The 17,053-nt window shown below is 45.6% G+C and overlaps 2 protein-coding genes across 10 annotated transcripts in view; both read right to left on the minus strand.

The window, feature by feature from the left end:
* Window positions 1-224: 224 nt before the first annotated feature.
* LOC119026950 (hepatocyte growth factor activator) lies at window positions 225-13,270 on the minus strand. Of its 7 annotated transcripts, none has more exons than XM_037111649.1 (16): window positions 13,038-13,270; window positions 11,586-11,773; window positions 11,420-11,483; window positions 11,083-11,176; window positions 8,699-8,772; window positions 8,466-8,612; window positions 7,785-7,916; window positions 6,513-6,623; window positions 5,973-6,147; window positions 5,048-5,145; window positions 4,101-4,142; window positions 3,702-3,963; window positions 2,872-3,011; window positions 2,380-2,520; window positions 1,348-1,490; window positions 225-542 (listed from the first exon to the last, which is right to left on the minus strand). In XM_037111649.1, the coding sequence occupies exons 2-16, from the start codon at window positions 11,625-11,627 to the stop codon at window positions 348-350; spliced, it is 1,860 nt and encodes a 619-aa protein (XP_036967544.1). In that variant the 5' UTR covers window positions 11,628-11,773; window positions 13,038-13,270; the 3' UTR covers window positions 225-347. The 7 variants fall into 7 exon arrangements, with proteins under 7 accessions (XP_036967544.1, XP_036967543.1, XP_036967545.1 ...); XM_037111648.1 differs by having other exon boundaries at window positions 13,033-13,270; XM_037111650.1 differs by having other exon boundaries at window positions 13,029-13,270.
* A 1,018-nt stretch (window positions 13,271-14,288) lies between these two features.
* Window positions 14,289-17,053, minus strand: part of rgs12a (regulator of G protein signaling 12a) — a 39,089-nt gene continuing 36,324 nt past the window's right edge. For all 3 annotated transcript variants that reach the window (XM_037111656.1, XM_037111655.1, XM_037111657.1), the window contains one exon: window positions 14,289-15,445. In XM_037111656.1, the coding sequence (XP_036967551.1) occupies window positions 15,171-15,445 (275 nt within the window). In that variant the 3' untranslated portion in view covers window positions 14,289-15,170. The remainder of the gene's footprint in view (window positions 15,446-17,053) is intronic.

A 17,053-nucleotide genomic window follows, 5' to 3' on the forward strand; every position in this document is an offset into this window, starting at 1 on the left:
ACTGAGACATTACTGGAGATAATTGATGATATGCAGATTCCTCTGGGGGCACAAATGGCTTTACCTTAAAAACACCTTGGATGAAACTCTAACTACTGAGCTCACATGAGCAGATCCGTCACCACGACAACTGACCAAACTCCATACAGGTGAAAGCTTTGCAAAAAGGTAAGCGTGGACCTCAACAGTCCAAAACACAGCTGGTTCACTGAAGACGCCTGGAGCTTTATCAAGTCTCTAAAGGTTTATTCAGTCACAAAATGTTTCACAGTTAAAAAATATAACTTCCACAAGCAGTACAAATAAAAACAGAATACAATATAGTACAATCTCTCATATGTTCAAGCTCATGTCCAGGTCATGTCCATTCGTGAAGCCTTGGGTTTGCGTTTAATTACTGAATTGATCCAGTCGATGTAGTTCACTACTTTGGTGTAAACTCCAGGTTTTCCAGAGCGCCCGCAGCCTTCACCCCAGCTGATGATCCCATACAGGAAGCTGACGTCACTCCTCGCACAGGCCAGAGGGCCTCCGGAGTCGCCCTGAGGAAACACACCAGCAGATACAGTTATAAACACACACGCGCTGATCAAAGTGAAGCCACACAAACAGCTGACTCACACACTTGAAACCTAATATATGAGCTAAATAAATAACTGTGACATTTCATTTAAGAGGAAGGAGCTTAAATATTTTACACGGCAGGTTTGAGTGGGTCGTCTGGCGCTACAGACATCTGCAGTTTTCAGACCCTCGCTAACTTCTCCCGGCACTTCACTCAGGGGAATCCCTGCTGCCATCTTAAGTGCCACTCCATTACTCTGATACCTCGAGTCAACTTTCTGGTATCGACCCTTCTGGAGCCGAGGGAGGAGGTTAACAACTTTCTGGGCTCCAGGAGTCTATTCTGCCCTTGTCTACTTTATAATCAGTCATAATCTCGAGTACTCAGGAGCAATAAGATTAAGAAGGTATGAGAAACATCATTTGTTCTACATATTTGCATCTATTGACTGACAGATAATGTTTGCTCGCTCATATTTAACACACTGTAAGAGAAAAGTATAACAGTAATTGGGTTCTGGTCGACACACTTGACCTCCCTATCAAATCAAATTGCTGTTAAATAAAATGCTATTTTAAAATTACGCACAGTTTACCTTAGAATATAAAAGGTGCCAACGATGTCACACCTGCTAACAATGCTCAGAAAACAGATAAAGCTAGTGCAACACAACACTACACGCTGTACATTTCTCTACATACTCTCTAAATGTGTTCCTAAAATCTAATCAGTATGCTGATGAAGAACTTTAGCAGCACTGGATTTAATGATCACTGTCCCACCTGGCAGGCGTCGACACAACCGTTGAGCCCAGCACAGAGCATGTCAGAAGTGACGTGGTTTCCATAAACTTCTGGCTTCCTGCAGGTGTTGTGAGGAATCAGCCTCACGCCTCCCTCCTGCAGACTCGAGTAACGTTCTGCCTCTGACAAATGAAACGCAGAAAAGTCATTATATCAAAAGGCTGAGACAGTCAAAATGTTGACTACTATTTGGAAATTTTGACAGTTAGTCATTCAGTTATGTTGTGTATGAGTTATATTTGAGGGCCCACCTACACAGGTGAACTGACTCAGTCCCCTTGTTAGCCTGGTTTTCATCCGTCAGACAGTTTACAGTCAACACTGTTACTAATGTTTTGTCACTACACATTATTTACAGCCACACCTAATTCAGAGAGATTAAGTTTCACTAAATATTTCCACCTAGTTGCCGATTATTGTGAAGCTAACCGAACTAGCTTTACAGATAAAGCTAACATTTGCTTGTTAATACACATCCTGTTTAGACCAATGAGCTAATTAGTGACCGTGGAATATAAGTGACGTGTCTGAGGTGACACCGAATCAATAATGTTGTAAAATGTATATTTTAAATGACATTTTACAAAATAATGATGCATACCTCAAAATACAAACTGTTATGAATCAATGTCAGCCTGAATAGCTTCAGTTCTGTAAGCATAATCATTCTAAACTGTATACCAATAACTTTAAAACACACATTTCTCCATGTATGCTTCTACAGATAAAACTAAATAATAGCCTGAGTATATTTGCAAAAGATTAGCAGTTGTGTTTAATCATTAACACTGTAGCTAGTGGTGCTATTTCAGTCATGATTTCATAGATTTTACTGGTTCAATCCTTTAACTAAACTAACAGTTTGTAACAAGCTGGTGGTTTCCAAGAACTTGAAGCTAGCATGCCAACCAGACTTGCTCCAGTAGCTCTGTTGCAATGCATGACTGCGGAAGGCTGTTATCACGATGACACTGAAATTAAACAGCACTTCATGACTTCCTCATCACTCACTCTCATGCATGTGTCCCCAGCCGCTAATAGTACAGCAGTAGTCATCGGGGAACGTCATGCTTTTGTCTGGGAGACAGATGGGTCTGATGAACGGGGTTCTCCTCACACAGCGCCCGTCCTCCTTCTTCAGTTTGACCAGAACTGGCAAACAGAAACACAACAAAGAACGAGAGGTGAAGTTAAACTGACGAAACAAGTTGCAGACGTGGAGACTCCCTCTTCTAATGAAAACTCCCACACCCAACAGTGAGTGTGTGTGTGTGTGTGTGTGTGTGTGTGTGTGTGTGTGTGTGTGTGTGTGTTGCACTCATGCGGGGGAGCACAGGGACACAGCTGCTCCGTGACGCACAGCTGTGCACGCAGACTTCTGGGGCCTGCAGTGAGTTTGTGAGGTTCTGAATGGGGACAGGAGGTGTTCTGGTTTATGTGAATCACTGCTCCCTCTGTGTGTGTGTGTGTGTGTCTGTATGTGTGTGTTTGTGTCATGATTACCGATATCATGTAGAGTAGGATTAAACACAGAGAACTCTTTTGGAAAGATGTACTCCTCCACTCCGAACGTCCTGGTGTTGGGCCCGGTGACGTTGAAGTTCTGCTGGCCCAGCACCACGCGGAGCTGAGACTTCAGGGGGCTAAAGGGAGGACATACCTTCATCACTACATGCACTTATAATAACATTTAGTCTGGAGCCAGGTTACCTCTAGTACATTTCTAGGATCATACCTGATAATATTAACTAATAACTGCATGATGTTCCCTGAGGACCCATATTAACCCTTTCAGCCCCACTGATTATAAGACTCTGATCATGGAGATATCTCCAGTATGTTCTTCATTATGTTCATAGCTGTCTTGCTGCAGGCTGTGATGAACATCGTGAATTCTGGCACTGCTGTAATTAGTTTAATTGAGTCCCAGCTTTTCGTAGAAACTCGAGCAGTTTGAAGGAAAGAAAATCTTCAATGATATCTGACAATGGCAACAGATGCCTGCTTGTTGATGTTAAAGGGGAACCGGCATCTGTGCACGAGACGTTTTTAGGTTTTCCTCGAACTGCATGCTTGTCTAAATATAGTGTGTTGGTAAAGCTGTGATGCAGAGGTGTCAAAGTCTTTAAATCACGCGCCGTTTGAGTTTTGACCCCCTGTTCAACTGCAGTGGTCACAAAACAGTGAGGAGGAAACACAGCTCTGGAATGAAGGATGGTGTTCTTGTACTTTACCTGTCATGGACACGCTGAACAAACTCTCAAACAGTTTTCCACATTATTATACCACATGTTTACTCAGAGAGGCTACAGAGCTTCACCTCCCTGACTTACTTGCGGAAGAAGCAGTGGGCTGCAGACACGATCCAGCAGGAGGAGATCAGGGTGCCGGCGCAGAAGTCCTGCTGCCCGATGTAAATGGCCGCCATCCAGGGGTGAGTGCCTGGCAGAGCGGTGTTTCCACCCATTATGCGCCCCCTGGCGACCCACAACCTCTTCTTGTGCTTTTTCCCACACACTGGCTTCTTGGACGGCTTGCTGGGTCTGGGCTTTTTAATGCCGGGCAGGACGTTAATCTGGATCCTTCTTGAAGATGCTGAATGTGGAAACAAGTTAAGAGTAAATGATTATCTCAAACAAAGTGGCATGATTACCTATTTAAGTTAGATGAACTAAAACCACTACAGATCTGTCTACCAGCTACAGTATTTTGCTAACACGCTGCCTGTATACCTCTTCTGAATATTTTGGATTTTGCCGCTGGCTGATTCTCCCCTGCAGGAACACAAAAGAGACGTTCTACAGGATGATATAACATCAAGGTGACACAGTATGGAGACACAGGAGTGCCACCAAAAACACATTCCCTTTATTTCTACTCACAGAGCGCCGTCATGTTAAACATGTGCTGAAGAAGCCGCAGCAGAGGGGGGAGCTTGAGGATTCTGTACGTTCTCCTGGCGTCGTGACAGGCGGCGCAATGCATCAAACCCCCACTGAGCACGTAAACACGAGGCTCCACCTGACATGACTTGTTGATTCATGATGAGTCATGCTTTTATTTCCTCCTTATCTCATTAAGCCCACGTTTTAAAACAAGCTCTTCCACTGAACCAGTCGACCTAGATGAATTCAGTGGCACTAAGCAGAGAGCAGCTGCGTTCTCTGGACTTCTTTTAAAATCACAAACACTGGATTTCAAATTCAAAGTAGAGGCATTTAATGAGGTCTGGAGAGGACGATGACAAATGTCGCTGACTGTGTCATTTAATCAAAGCCAACAGAATGAAGACATCGAGGCGGCCTTGATGAATAGTCTCAACTCTTCATCAGTTCACACAGAGCTCTATAATCAGGACGGCTAGATGAATCTGAGATTTTTGGAGGGTTTATGAGGCCGAGGCCAATGACTAATGACTTAAAGAAGAAACAGCGATGCAGAGGTGGAAAGGATTCATAAACACATGATGAAAGAAAAATGAAGCAAATTAAAAAAAAACACGCCTGCCAAGCTAACAGATAAATCACGCCTCAGCCGCGTGGCAGAGCATCAAAGTACCTCAGCGAGTGATGAAACGAGCTGCGTTACACATGAATTACAGATGTAAATAGACTCTGTGATTCCAACCTAGCTTGACAGCAAATGTTAGCCCAGAATTCAACAACACAACTCTACTCACACACGGGCAGCACACAGGACGGGACGTCACAGTACTCCCAGGAGATGGCGCTGTCCTGTAGCGTGTAGCACCACGGCATCTTGTCCCCGTCCGGGTTCCTGTGCACACAGAACCACAGCGGACAGAGTGTGTGGACACCGTCCATTACTCGGGAGAACACTGGCTTACTCGTGTTCTAATTCCATCGTCAGAATAATGTATTTCAGTGACGCTGATGCTGCAGTATACAACTTTTCTGGGACCTGAGCCTTCAGACGGTCTGAGCTGGTGTGTTTGTGTGCTTGTAATGGGCTTTTCTTTGATATTTGGGACATTTTGCAGCACATGTCCTGTGCTGGGCTGTAGGGATGCCACATGGCTGCTGGGTAATCACAGCGACGACAACAACGACTGAGGGAGGCAGTGAAAGGTGGAGGAGTGTGGAGGAGATAACAGGCTGGATTCTCCATGTGCTTCTTTAGTGCTCGCGGTGGATGAATGGTGGCTCGCTGCCTCTGAGCAGGCGTTGTATATAAAGGGCTCGTCCACCTGAATGACACGTGGTGGCGCATGTACTTGACAGATATGGTGTGGGACGAGCAGAAGGCTCTGCTAGCTCGTGGAGAGAAGTTGGATATTGCAGCTTTAAAGGAGCATTATGTAGTTTTGGGCAGGAAATCTTCATCAGAAGAGAAATATCTTTCATGCCTTAAAAAACTAAATATAACATAATCATGACTGAATAAACAAACCAACCTTAAAGGACAACACAATTAATACTGCTTTACTTTGTTTATATGCGGCGGACCCTGCCACCTTTCTAGCTATAAACAGTCGGTACTACAGCAACCACACTATTAGATCAGTAATAAATGTACCCATGTCTGTCACACCCTTCATCGTTCATGATAAAACATCAGCAGAATGAATCCGCCCACACACACACCTGCAGAAGGCGTGCTCCCCGAGGCCTCTGCGGGAGGAAGCGACCACCGTGCCCACGTGGAGCTCGTCATACAGCAGATCGGAGTCCCAGCGCAGACAGCGGGCACCAGACAGCGTGGTGCCCACCACCCCTCTGTACCCTGTGCCCCGGTTGTTATAGCACTCCGTCTCCGGCTCTGCACACACATGCATACAGAACACACATACACACCTCTGAGCCGTGCCTCCACTCCGCAGCATAACTCCGGTATGTAAACAGTGCAAATGCAATCAGACAATTTCAGGATGCAGATGAGAATCTGGTGCGATGACAGATCTCCTTCGTTCACACTGGATCAGTCAGAACAAGCCCGCTCTGTGTGCATTAACAGCAACAGTAGCGACAACTGAGTACCAGTTCAGCAGCTCGCTCATGTCTTCACCTGCCGCCAATCATCAAACCATTATCACACGTACACATGCATGAACACGCACACACACACAAGCACACAGCGGGGCAGAGAACATCACTACCTGCAGCTACAGTCCTGCTTCTACTCACCCAAGCTGCAGTGCGGTCCGCTGAAGCCATGTCTGCAGTTACACACCTCCCTGCCGGTGGCCACGATCAGTCGACACGCTCCGTCGTTCTGACAGGGGTTTGACCGGCACGCTGGACACATGAAGGCAAACCGGGTCATGCCTTAACACCGCACATACTGAACTCCACAACCTCCACCATAATTCTACTTTGTCCAAAGGTGCAACATGTTGATGTAGAAAACACAGTAACCACTAACTGCAGCTAGCATGGAACCTACAGAACATTGTGACTCTCTGCACTTTCCCTTGTCCCGTCGATCACTTCAGTGTCTTTCAGCTCCTTGTTTTGGTTCTATGGCCCGGAGCATCAATGTTCTGGTTCCCTCTCATCAGTGCTATTTTCAGCTGTAGCAGCCAGCTGTTTGGCTCTAACAGACCGAGTGAACACTACCTGACCGGCACCAGACACCTGACAGATGGTGGCATCGAGCTGGTAAACATGCTGGAAGTTCTGGTGGCTAAGAAGCAAGAGATTTCCCTCTGGAGTCTCCTGGTCGAGTCAATAAGCCACTGTCTGCCAAATACCTCCAAAATACCAACTATTCAAGATCATAAAACTCATATTAAGTAAAGGCTCCAGGTGTTTTCTTCAGATCTACAGAACCATCTGTGAAATGTGCCAGAGAACACTGAAGTCACAGCTGCATTCAAATGAAGATAACGAAAGATAATGTTTCATCTAAAACTCGAAACTTATTGAGGTGCAAAGTTTTTTTATTTTTTTTCCCGTGCCTGCTGTAAGATGAGCCGCTACCATCGTGACAAAAAGTGTTTCGGTCCAGAGAGCATGAAACCACTTCACTGCCTCGCTCTGCTTTGTGCCAAGGAGTCTGTTAAATGCCCCTGAACACCCCCCGCCCCCCTGAGATGAAAGCACCTTACGGACCCGTGGGGTGTGTCCTGAAACTCTGGGCCTGAGTCACAGTGAGTCATATAATCTGTCTTTTCATCCATGGAGAGGTTACTCTTGTAACTATGGAGCTGTGATCAAAGAATAAAAGCATTTCTGGGGGCTGGGAGGAGACTTGATATGTGTGTTTATGTAGCCTGATGTATGAGAACAAGCTTTTGGAACATAAAGACGCCCGTCCTGAGAGAGCACAGAGGAGGCGCACCGTCAGGTTTCTGGGGAAAGGTCATCGACTTAACTACCAATCAATACATCCCCTGACTGGGTTTTCACTCTCGTCACCTGACAAAAGACACAGTATCATCCGACAGCGCGTCTCACCTGTGTATCGGACCCTCTCACACTTGATTTCTCCTGCCACACACGTGCACTGTTCCACATTACGGAGGTGGATCCGTCCCCAAGACTCTCCGGTGTCATAATAGCGGAGGTGTTCGGTTTCATAGCACCTTCCTGAAAAAAAAAAAAAAGCAGACGCGACACATGAAAGGCAACAGGTTGAAATGTGAGAGGAGTGAGGACTGAGATGCTCGATGGAGCGTGAAGAGGCTGACGGAGGTGCAGAGGCTGATGGAGGTGCAGGATGCATCAAAGTGGAGACATTTTCGTGTCTGTTTTGTTTGACTAATTTCGATGGAACAATTTAAACGACTCTGCAAATGACACAGAACATTTTTTGTCCATTACCATTAGACCAAATGTGTTCAAAGGAAGTGCGAGAGGGAAGAAGTAGAGCGTGAAAAAGGAAAAACATGACATATGAAATTACATTTTTATACATATCACACCTCCATGAGCATTTTTCATTATTCATAATAGTCAAACTGTTCTGTTTAAAGATGCAGTATGTAGGAATTTTCACAAATAAAGGCAGTGAGTCACAACTAATGAATGAACACTGCTACGTGTATTCTGTTTATACACCCACAGCCGGTTAGCATGCAAACTCAAGAGATCTTGTAGATATCTCTGCAACACAGAACACACAGAGCGTCTACCTACTCTGCTCACACAGTCGGCCGGTGAAGCTCTCCGGACAGGAGCACTCAAACGATGTGGGTCCAGGCGGGTTCAGCGTGCAGACGCCTCCGTTCTGACAGGGGTTCACCTGACACGGACCTGTGAGTCTGCGTGACGTGTGGACAACAACTGAAACAACAAGGGAACACTTATAAAATACAACGTTTGTGATGAATATCTGATCAAATTAACTTGTGTGTGTTTGGTAAACGAACCATCTGACTGAGTTTTCTCTGGGATGCAGAAGCTGTACTGCCAGTCCCGATCAAAGTTGTGTGTGAGGGAGCACCTGTGACGGGAGAGGCAGGTAGGTGATACAGTCAACAGGTAGTCACCTGGATTACACATGAAGGACACATCAGGGCGGAGCGAAGGACTGGATCAATGTATCACCTGTCAGAGGCTGCTGTCATGCTGTCAGCAGTGGTTCCTCTTCCTCTATTGTTCTGAGTCCAGCCACCTTTTGGTAATATTGGATTTTTAGCCATATCAGCTAAATGTTGTTAGAAATGTCAACGTTGGTTGCTCATTTCAACACTTTGGTCCAAAAGCTCTCGGGCTGATGTTCATGGAATCTTATTAATACAGAGTTTATGCAGATTTAAACAAGTCAAATTTAAGAATTTTTAAGACCTTTTTGAACCAAATTTAAGACCAACACGAAGTACGATAAAGTAAAAGTAAAAAACAGTCCCAGAATTACTTTAAGAAATAACCAAATGTATCGCCAGTCACAGAGCAACTCAAACAATGAAGAGTGGTGTGAGTAAGTGTGTGTCGGAGGCATTACAGTTTTTACATTTTCATTAGTTTATATTTTAATTTAGTTTTTCAGTTTGTCTTTTTTTCAGTTTAGTTTAACAAGTGATGCAGTAGTTTTGGTTGAGTGTTTATCTAGGAATTAATCACACACATTAATGTGTGTGTGTTCATTGCTTTTGTACGACCGATGTTTAGCGACGGTGATAAAAATCCAAAGCACCTCTGCTTTCAACGTCAGAGTAGAGCTGAAGAAGGTTTGAATGTCGCTTGACTGCGAGACGGCAGAGATGGTGCAGAGTTCAGGTCGAGCTGAACAGAACTGGATGAACTTGGACCAGGAACTGGTGACGAAGGCGTACAGAAGTGTGAGATAGCGTGATTTCACTGGAGACTTTTAAAAGCTAACTGGTGTTTTTTTGTGTTGTGAATGGCTTTTAACCAACTGAATCCTGGTTGTTCAAGCCAACACTTGTCTATAGTTGTAGCAGATTCCGCAGTCGAAGTCTTTCTGGAACTGGCGAGGTGTACAGCAATAAATTCCGACCGTGCTGTTGGCAAAATGCCACTTAGGTTCCTGGATACTTGGAAATGTATTTAAGACTTTTTAAGACCCCGCGGAAACCTGAAATAGTCATTCATGGCTTTGGTCGTATCCCAGACTCTTCTTCAGGCACCGGCAGCAGGTGGACATTTGTACTTCTAAGTGAAAAGTCTCTGCAGGTACTGCAGAAACTCATGTGTACTACAACAGAGGACAAAAGTTATGCTGCCATCTGACAACAGATACATAAGCATCTGCTGCTGTAGCACCAGACTACAGAGCAGCTTCATCCCTCAGGCTGTGAGCCTCCTCAACTCTCCTCTGTCTCAGACGAACACAGCAGATGTCTCAATCGTTCCTTTGATTTTTAAACTTCCGTTTATAATAAGATGAGTGAAAGCAGCTGAATGTCTACAAGTCTCTATGCAGGGAGTGTAAGAAGCCCTCAAAGAGAATATCAAACCTCTCTGAAGCATGACTTTCCTCACTAACTCTGTCAATCATCCACCGCTCTGCAGGACATAATGACCAACAAGTCTCCACATCGCAACAACACGCAGGCTCACATCACAGAACCGTGACGTCTAGTCGGACCACAGGTGTTGGGTCATATATGATTGCGCTTGTGTCGCTCCAGCTCGCTGGCAGCCGCCCTTCCTCCCTGTCTCAGTTCCTGAGAACCATGAGCGAAAAGCCCTTCAGCAAGTCTGCTGTTGCTCTTCAGCTCTATCTAATAAAAGAAGATCGTGTTGCTGTGTCTCAATCTGGAGCCATAAAACTCCAGCGTGATGGTTTGATGGTGACAGCTGTTTATTCACCGGCAAAGACTAACTGCACGGAGAACAAACTGTCTTACAGATCGCAGAGCGGATCCAGTTTAACATTCTTCATCTTTCTTTGTGTTTATGTTCTTTTCTTTTGTTTCTCACCAGCTCATTAAAAAACTTCATTATGTGTCCTGATGACACGCTGAATAAAGCCCTCATCTCTGCCAGCTGTAATTAAATGTGGCAACACAACCTGACCGCGCACTGTAACACCCCTGCTGTTACCACACTGCGGGTTTGGAAAATACCATAACCACACACACACACACACACACACACACACCTGTGACGACACACCTTGCGTGGATCTGTGGTTTGTGTCTGGACAGAACTGTGACGAGGCGGCACTTCTACCTGTCAGGGAGTTGAGTCAGGCAGGTGTGTGTGTGTGTGTGTGTGTGTGCGCGCGCTACCTTGCACACATCACCAAGTGTTTGTGATGGTGATGATGATGATGATGAGGACTCACCACGGTGTCGAGGAGAGGAAGGTGATGCAGTCGTGATGAATCCTTCCACCCTGACGGAACGGGAACTTGCACTCCTTCCCCGATGTGGTCAGAACTGGACCCAGACAGAGACAACACACAGTTACTGCTGCTCTACTGGACACAGGTGGACAGAACACAAAGACACCAGACCACAAACACAACAAACAGTCCTCCGAGTCTGTCCTCAGCTCTGATCAGGGGTCAGTAGGTCCATGATCCTCTGCTGCTGCCACAGGCTCCGACAACATGGTTTACACTGATCCTGTCTCTGATCCTGAACATTTATCACTCTCACCAGCTCTGAGGCAGGACTCACCTCTCCTGGTCTCCCTCCGTGGCTCTGTGGACGCGTCTGTGTCAGACCCAGGGACTAAAACGCTCTGGAACCAGAGAAGAGGAAAAGTTAGCCAACTTTTTTTCCCCCCTCTCCTTTTACGCACGCAAAGACGCAGAAGAAGTGAAGACGGGTGGTTCAGACTTACACTGAAAACACATGGCAGGAGCAGAAGCATAACGAGAGCCATCCTGAAGTTTGTGCTGGTCCCGGAGGCGCCTCTGATCCTCGGATCTGAACAGGGTCCGCGGAGCCCGTCACGTTATATCTGTCAGCTCCCGACTCCTCGCTCCGCGTTTGGTCATAGGAGACGTGGGAAACCCTGCATGTATTATCCTGTCCCGCACAAATTCAGCTTGTATTGAGTAAACCGGTTGCGTCATTAGGCTGGTCTATCCGTGAGGCATCCTATATCCTGCTGCAGTCCCCGTGCACCTCTGCTGCCGCCGCCCACGGTTTATCAGTCAACTTATCTGAGGAGCGACACCGAAACTTTCCAGAGGAGGCGGACGGGAGCGGGACACGGTGCAGCCGGCTGCTGTGTAACGTGGACGCGTTAACTTGCCCGGGGTGCATAATGTCACACTTCATATGTGTGTACAATGTCCTGTCTGCTCGCTGCTTTTGTTAATAAACACGTTTTAAAAGCCGAAATGACGAATACTTTCCTCAGTTTGCACTAGTGGGTTGATGTTCGGTTTGGCTAGCCGACAGGGCTAGCTCGGACTGAGCTCAAACTAGCATATCAAGCTAGGAGTGAGAAATAAATAACTCTGTTCTAAGTTATAGGGCCTGGATGACAAACAGTTGACGATATTAAAAGTTTAATTAGCCTAAATGGTTCCTATTTTCCTAAGGTCTTGACAGTTAGCATCAGCAGTAATTTGGTGGTTTAAAGTTCAGTTAGCTAGCTCATGGGGCTAACTTAAATTTAGCCACGCTTTAGCAGATTACGCTAGGTATAAGAAGTTTTAAATGCTATTTGGTGTTTAAATTACCTAAATAGTACATACCTTTCTCAGGACTGGACAGTTATTATTAGAAGTATGCTGCAGGTTAATATTCAGTTAGCTAATGGAGCTGAAGTAGCATTACAGCTTATGTGTGAGAAATTGTTTTCTGTATCTGCAGTTTATATAGCCTGAATATGAAGATCTGTGAGGGGGGGAACTATTCAGTTTAAAAAGCCTTAATGATACCTACCTTCCCAAACACTGACAGTAATTATTGGTAGTACATTGCAGGTTAAAGTTCTGTTAGCTAATGGGGCTCATTGAGTTGAGCTAATGCCAGGGCTTGGCATAATTCAGCTTGGTATGAGTAATAGTTTATTTTAATCGAAGTTTAAATAGCTGTAAATATAAATATGAGAAACAGTTGTCTATAAATGGCACTAAGTAATTCATATGTTCCACAGGTCTTGACAGCTATTATCAGCAGTTTATTACAGGTTAAAGTTCATTGAGCTAATGGTGCTCATTCAAAGTGAGCCATGGTTTAGCATGTTAAGCTAGGAGTGAGCTATAGTTAACTCTATTCAGAGTTTGAATAACTTATGAAAAATAATTAATACAATTTGAAGTTTAAATACCTACTTTACCTCTGGACAGCCATCATCAGTAACATGGTGCAGGTTTATGTTCCAGTAATTCACATTGAGCTGTGGATTAGCATATTAAGCTAGGTGAGCTCTCTCTTCTGTCTTGGCAGGGAAGTTGTATAAATCTAGTGACTAATTCTAACAAATGTTTGTGTGAGGATTGAGCTCATAGGAAAACAACTTTAACTGTGAAATAAACCTCATTAGTCTCTTGAGCATAACACTAAATGAAGCAAGCTAATGCTAAGATAGCTGCAGACTTTGAATTGTCCCTCAACATAATATGTTTTTGTTTTTTTATTATAAATCTCTCCTCACGCTATGAAAGTTATCGCGTAGCACTCCGACACCTGGAACAAGCTCATACATGTCACACAGTCTTAGCGGACAGGTGAAAGGAGGAGTGCTAGTAAATGTGGAACAGCGTCCGTCACTTTGTACTCGCTTTATTTCTAACTTTCAGCTTCTCACACCTTCAGTGGGCTTTGTAACATTTGACCTCACGGAGGATGACAATTAAACACGAGCACAGGTGAGGAGGAAAGGTGTTGAAGTGGCTGCTATGGGAACAGGCGGAGGAGCCGTTCCGGAGGTGGGTGTCTGAGTTGCGTCTCGCGTATTTAGGATAAGAGGAAGTCCAGTTTGAGGGTGTATCAAAGATCTGGGGGGTGTGGGGGACTTGACTGTTGTGCAAAGAATGCAGTAATGAAGGCACCTTGGAACGAAGCATGAAAGTGAAGCCAACCGACCATTTATAGGCCTGGTGTGCTGTCAGCATTCCAGCAGTGACATGCTCCGTCACGACCGCCTTCTGCAGCCCCGTAATCTAACCTCTAATTTACACCAGCTGGAATAATCTCCCTCCAGATGCTGAGCTGAGAATACAGAGATGGAGGCTGGACGACTGAACAGCACTTCTTCATCAGTGTCGCGGCCCCCAGGTAAAGGTGCGCTGCTTCTACAGAAGACACTGTTCCAACCAGCACACAGTTAATTATTGACGATTCTCACTAACTCAGCAAACACATTTCGCTTTTAAGCCAAATATGTCAAGCAGGAGAATCCAGAGAGTGTTTGACCAAGACTGCAGGTCATGAACTGAACACAGGAGCCTTTGTGACTCTGTGGAGGAATCGACCTGCCGTCTGAAACACAAGAATCAATCACACGCACACACACACACACACACACACACACACACACACACACACACACACACACACACACACACAAGACAATAGGAGAGCGTCATCTGTGTTGGATTCAAAGCCATTAAAGCTTTTTTGTTTTTAATCAGTCAACGTGTGGACAACCTCAACACCACAGAAGCAGGGAGTACAGGCAATAAAGGTACCGTCATGTTTCATCTGTCAAACACAGGAAGAAGATGTAAACAGGAAATACTTAAATACACAACAGTAGAGTCATGAGTCCTGCCCCGCAGACGCTCCGACACTCGCGGGAACCGCTTCGGACAGCTTCCAACTCAAGGGTCGCTTACTGGTTTTCTTCTTCTTTCTTCTCCTTTCAGCTGCATCTCACAGCCTCCCTGTCAACCAAGTCTTAATCGCTGGCTATGAATTCAAATGTAAGATCAGAGCTTTCAACTGCGTCTCACGGTCCTCCTCAGTGGGAAAAAGCTGGTTAGAGAATGTTTTTTTGTCAGATTTCATGAAGCATGTACACATTTCAATATCATCAATATGATATTAACAGCTTAATTAATGGTTAATCCCTTTCAGTAATGTTGCATACCGTCCAGTCAGCTCTTTGATTCATCAAGTAAGGACTCATGATATACCATTGATTAGAAGCTGGTACCCATCAGTGAGTCTCAGGCTTCGTCCCGGTTGTCCTCAGTCTAAACACGGCTCATTAAAAGAATAGCTTTGCACGTCATTATTAAACTATACCAGAACACAAACATAACCACTGTCCCAAAGTTACAACCAGTACTAAAGATCAACGGGCGGACAACAGGGTTCAGAACAAATATACAATATCTATCAGCATCATATTGATTGTTTGGGAGTGTAGGTCGACAGCTGTGTGCATGCAGCCCATCACATGACTCGTTCCCTTCTCAAAGACGGTGCCTCTGGATTTAAAAGTGCAGCAGTGAGGGGGTTCCCTTCAGACCACGGTGGCCTTGTAGAGGTCCGTGGTGCAGTCCTTGCCCTCTGGCGGGTTGCGCCCGCTGTGGGGTGCCTGGGCGCTCTTCATCTTGCTCTGGCACTGCCGCAGCTCTGCGACGTAGCCCTGGAAGCTGAGGCTGAGCTCAGAGTCCTCTCCCGGGGGTGCTTCCAGTGTCCCCTCCTCTAAATGTACGCCCTCCACGTCCATCACCTCCTGAACCGCTGGTGCAGCGTCGGATCTGCCGGCGCTGGAGCTCGTGTCCGTGCTCGCTTCTGCGTAGGACAGAACAGAACAGACGTGGAAGAAGTTAATGGTTATGGGGTGGTCAAGATGTCTGTTTGAATATTTAAGAGGACGGATGTGAAAAATGTCAGAGGCAAATAATTAAAGCTGCAGTCATTGATTCTTTGTCCACTAGGGGACAGCAGAGACAGAACAATATAACAACATTGATATATCATCATCTTACGAGCTTGAGTTGAATCCAGAAATGTTTCGTGTTCACGAAACTTAAGCTGCGCTTCCATCTGCAAGATGCTACCTGATGACTGCATTTTCATTTTTTGGGGGGTGAACTTATCCTTTAAATAAGATAATAACAACAGACAAACAGTCTCCATTTACAGAAGGTTGTTAAAAATGTATGTCAGCATTTGCATAAAATCCCCCGATCACACTGAGCTCCAGCTTCATCCTGGACCCACGAGCGAGCGAGCGCTGGCTTCGCACTGAGCTGCAGGAGTCCAGATGTTGACAGATGTGAACACGACTCAGACGATGTAAGAACTAGAATCTTTGTCGCTCATCTCGTGGCTGCACATGCGTTTAATTCTGCATCGCTCAGATGATCATCAGCCTAATGTGTTTGTATAATGGACCATTGTATAGTTGTGTAATCGGGACAGCTGTTGTCAAGACACAATAGTGACATAACTCAAACTTGCTTGAGTCTTTTGCCAGAACTTGGAGAAAGAACTGAATGAAACCGGGCCAGGATGCAAAATATGAATTCATTTCCTTGATGTCACATGTTGTATTTCAACACGATCTCTTGTTCTTCGTGACGAATGACTCAGAGCTCTGCTGGCTCGTCACAAAGCCCAGAGCACAAGTCAATACATAACAGTTAAAGTGTACTGTTTGAAACTGATGTTTCCGGGCTGCCGGTTACAGTTCTGATGGCCTCGTAAACTCCCCACTTCTCCCGTGAACCCGGTGGCCCCACGGACTTTAAACACAGAGACTGGAGTGACTCAAACACGGCACTTCAACACGCAGAGCCTCCTCGCTCTCTGATCCACAGCTGTTCACTGCACATGTAAACAGCCTGTGAGCTCCAGCAGCTGACCAGACACGGAGCAACAGCGGCACGACCACGGCACCACCAGAACCACCAGAACCACCGAGGTGAACGAAGACAACTCCAGGGACCGTTCAGCGACTGTCAGGATCAAGGGCGTGATGCCGACTTGGCGATTAAGACATTTTGTGATTAAAAGCACAAATCTGATGGCAGGGTGCGATGCGGTGAAGCTGGACTACAGAGCTGCTGGATGGCAATTGTACATGTTTTCATCCATCAGTCCTCCACCTCCCTCTCTACACTTCAGGTCACAACACAGATCAGAACTTATGTTAGAGGTAGTTTATCATTTCTTCTATTTTACTATGATGTGATAGATATTTTCACCTCTTTAGATCACTCTTCTCTCGCTGCTCATAGCTTTTCACAAGCTGTCTCACGAGTGGTTTATCCTGCCTGTAACGTCCTCCACTGATCACAGATCATACAACTAGAAGGCCCCAGAACCTGAAAGGCAGCAGGTCTCGTCCTGCTTGCAGAATAACATGATCAGTTTTCAAAAGACGAGCCAAAGAGG

Source organism: Acanthopagrus latus, chromosome 10 (genome assembly GCF_904848185.1).
Source record: "Acanthopagrus latus isolate v.2019 chromosome 10, fAcaLat1.1, whole genome shotgun sequence".
Taxonomy (NCBI): domain Eukaryota; kingdom Metazoa; phylum Chordata; class Actinopteri; order Spariformes; family Sparidae; genus Acanthopagrus; species Acanthopagrus latus.

What these genes read in the sequence shown, in the direction of transcription:
- LOC119026950 (XM_037111649.1), bottom strand. Translation starts at nt 11,627, where the DNA reads ATGGCTCTCGTTATGCTTCTGCTCCTGCCATGTGTTTTCAGT. An exon ending in GGGGAGCACGCCTTCTGCAG is followed by an intron (nt 5,146 to 5,972) that starts GTGTGTGTGTGG and finishes CTGTGTGCACAG; the next exon opens with GAACCCGGACGGGGACAAGA. An exon ending in TCCTACTCTACATGATATCG is followed by an intron (nt 2,521 to 2,871) that starts GTAATCATGACA and finishes TCTGTTTGCCAG; the next exon opens with TTCTGGTCAAACTGAAGAAG.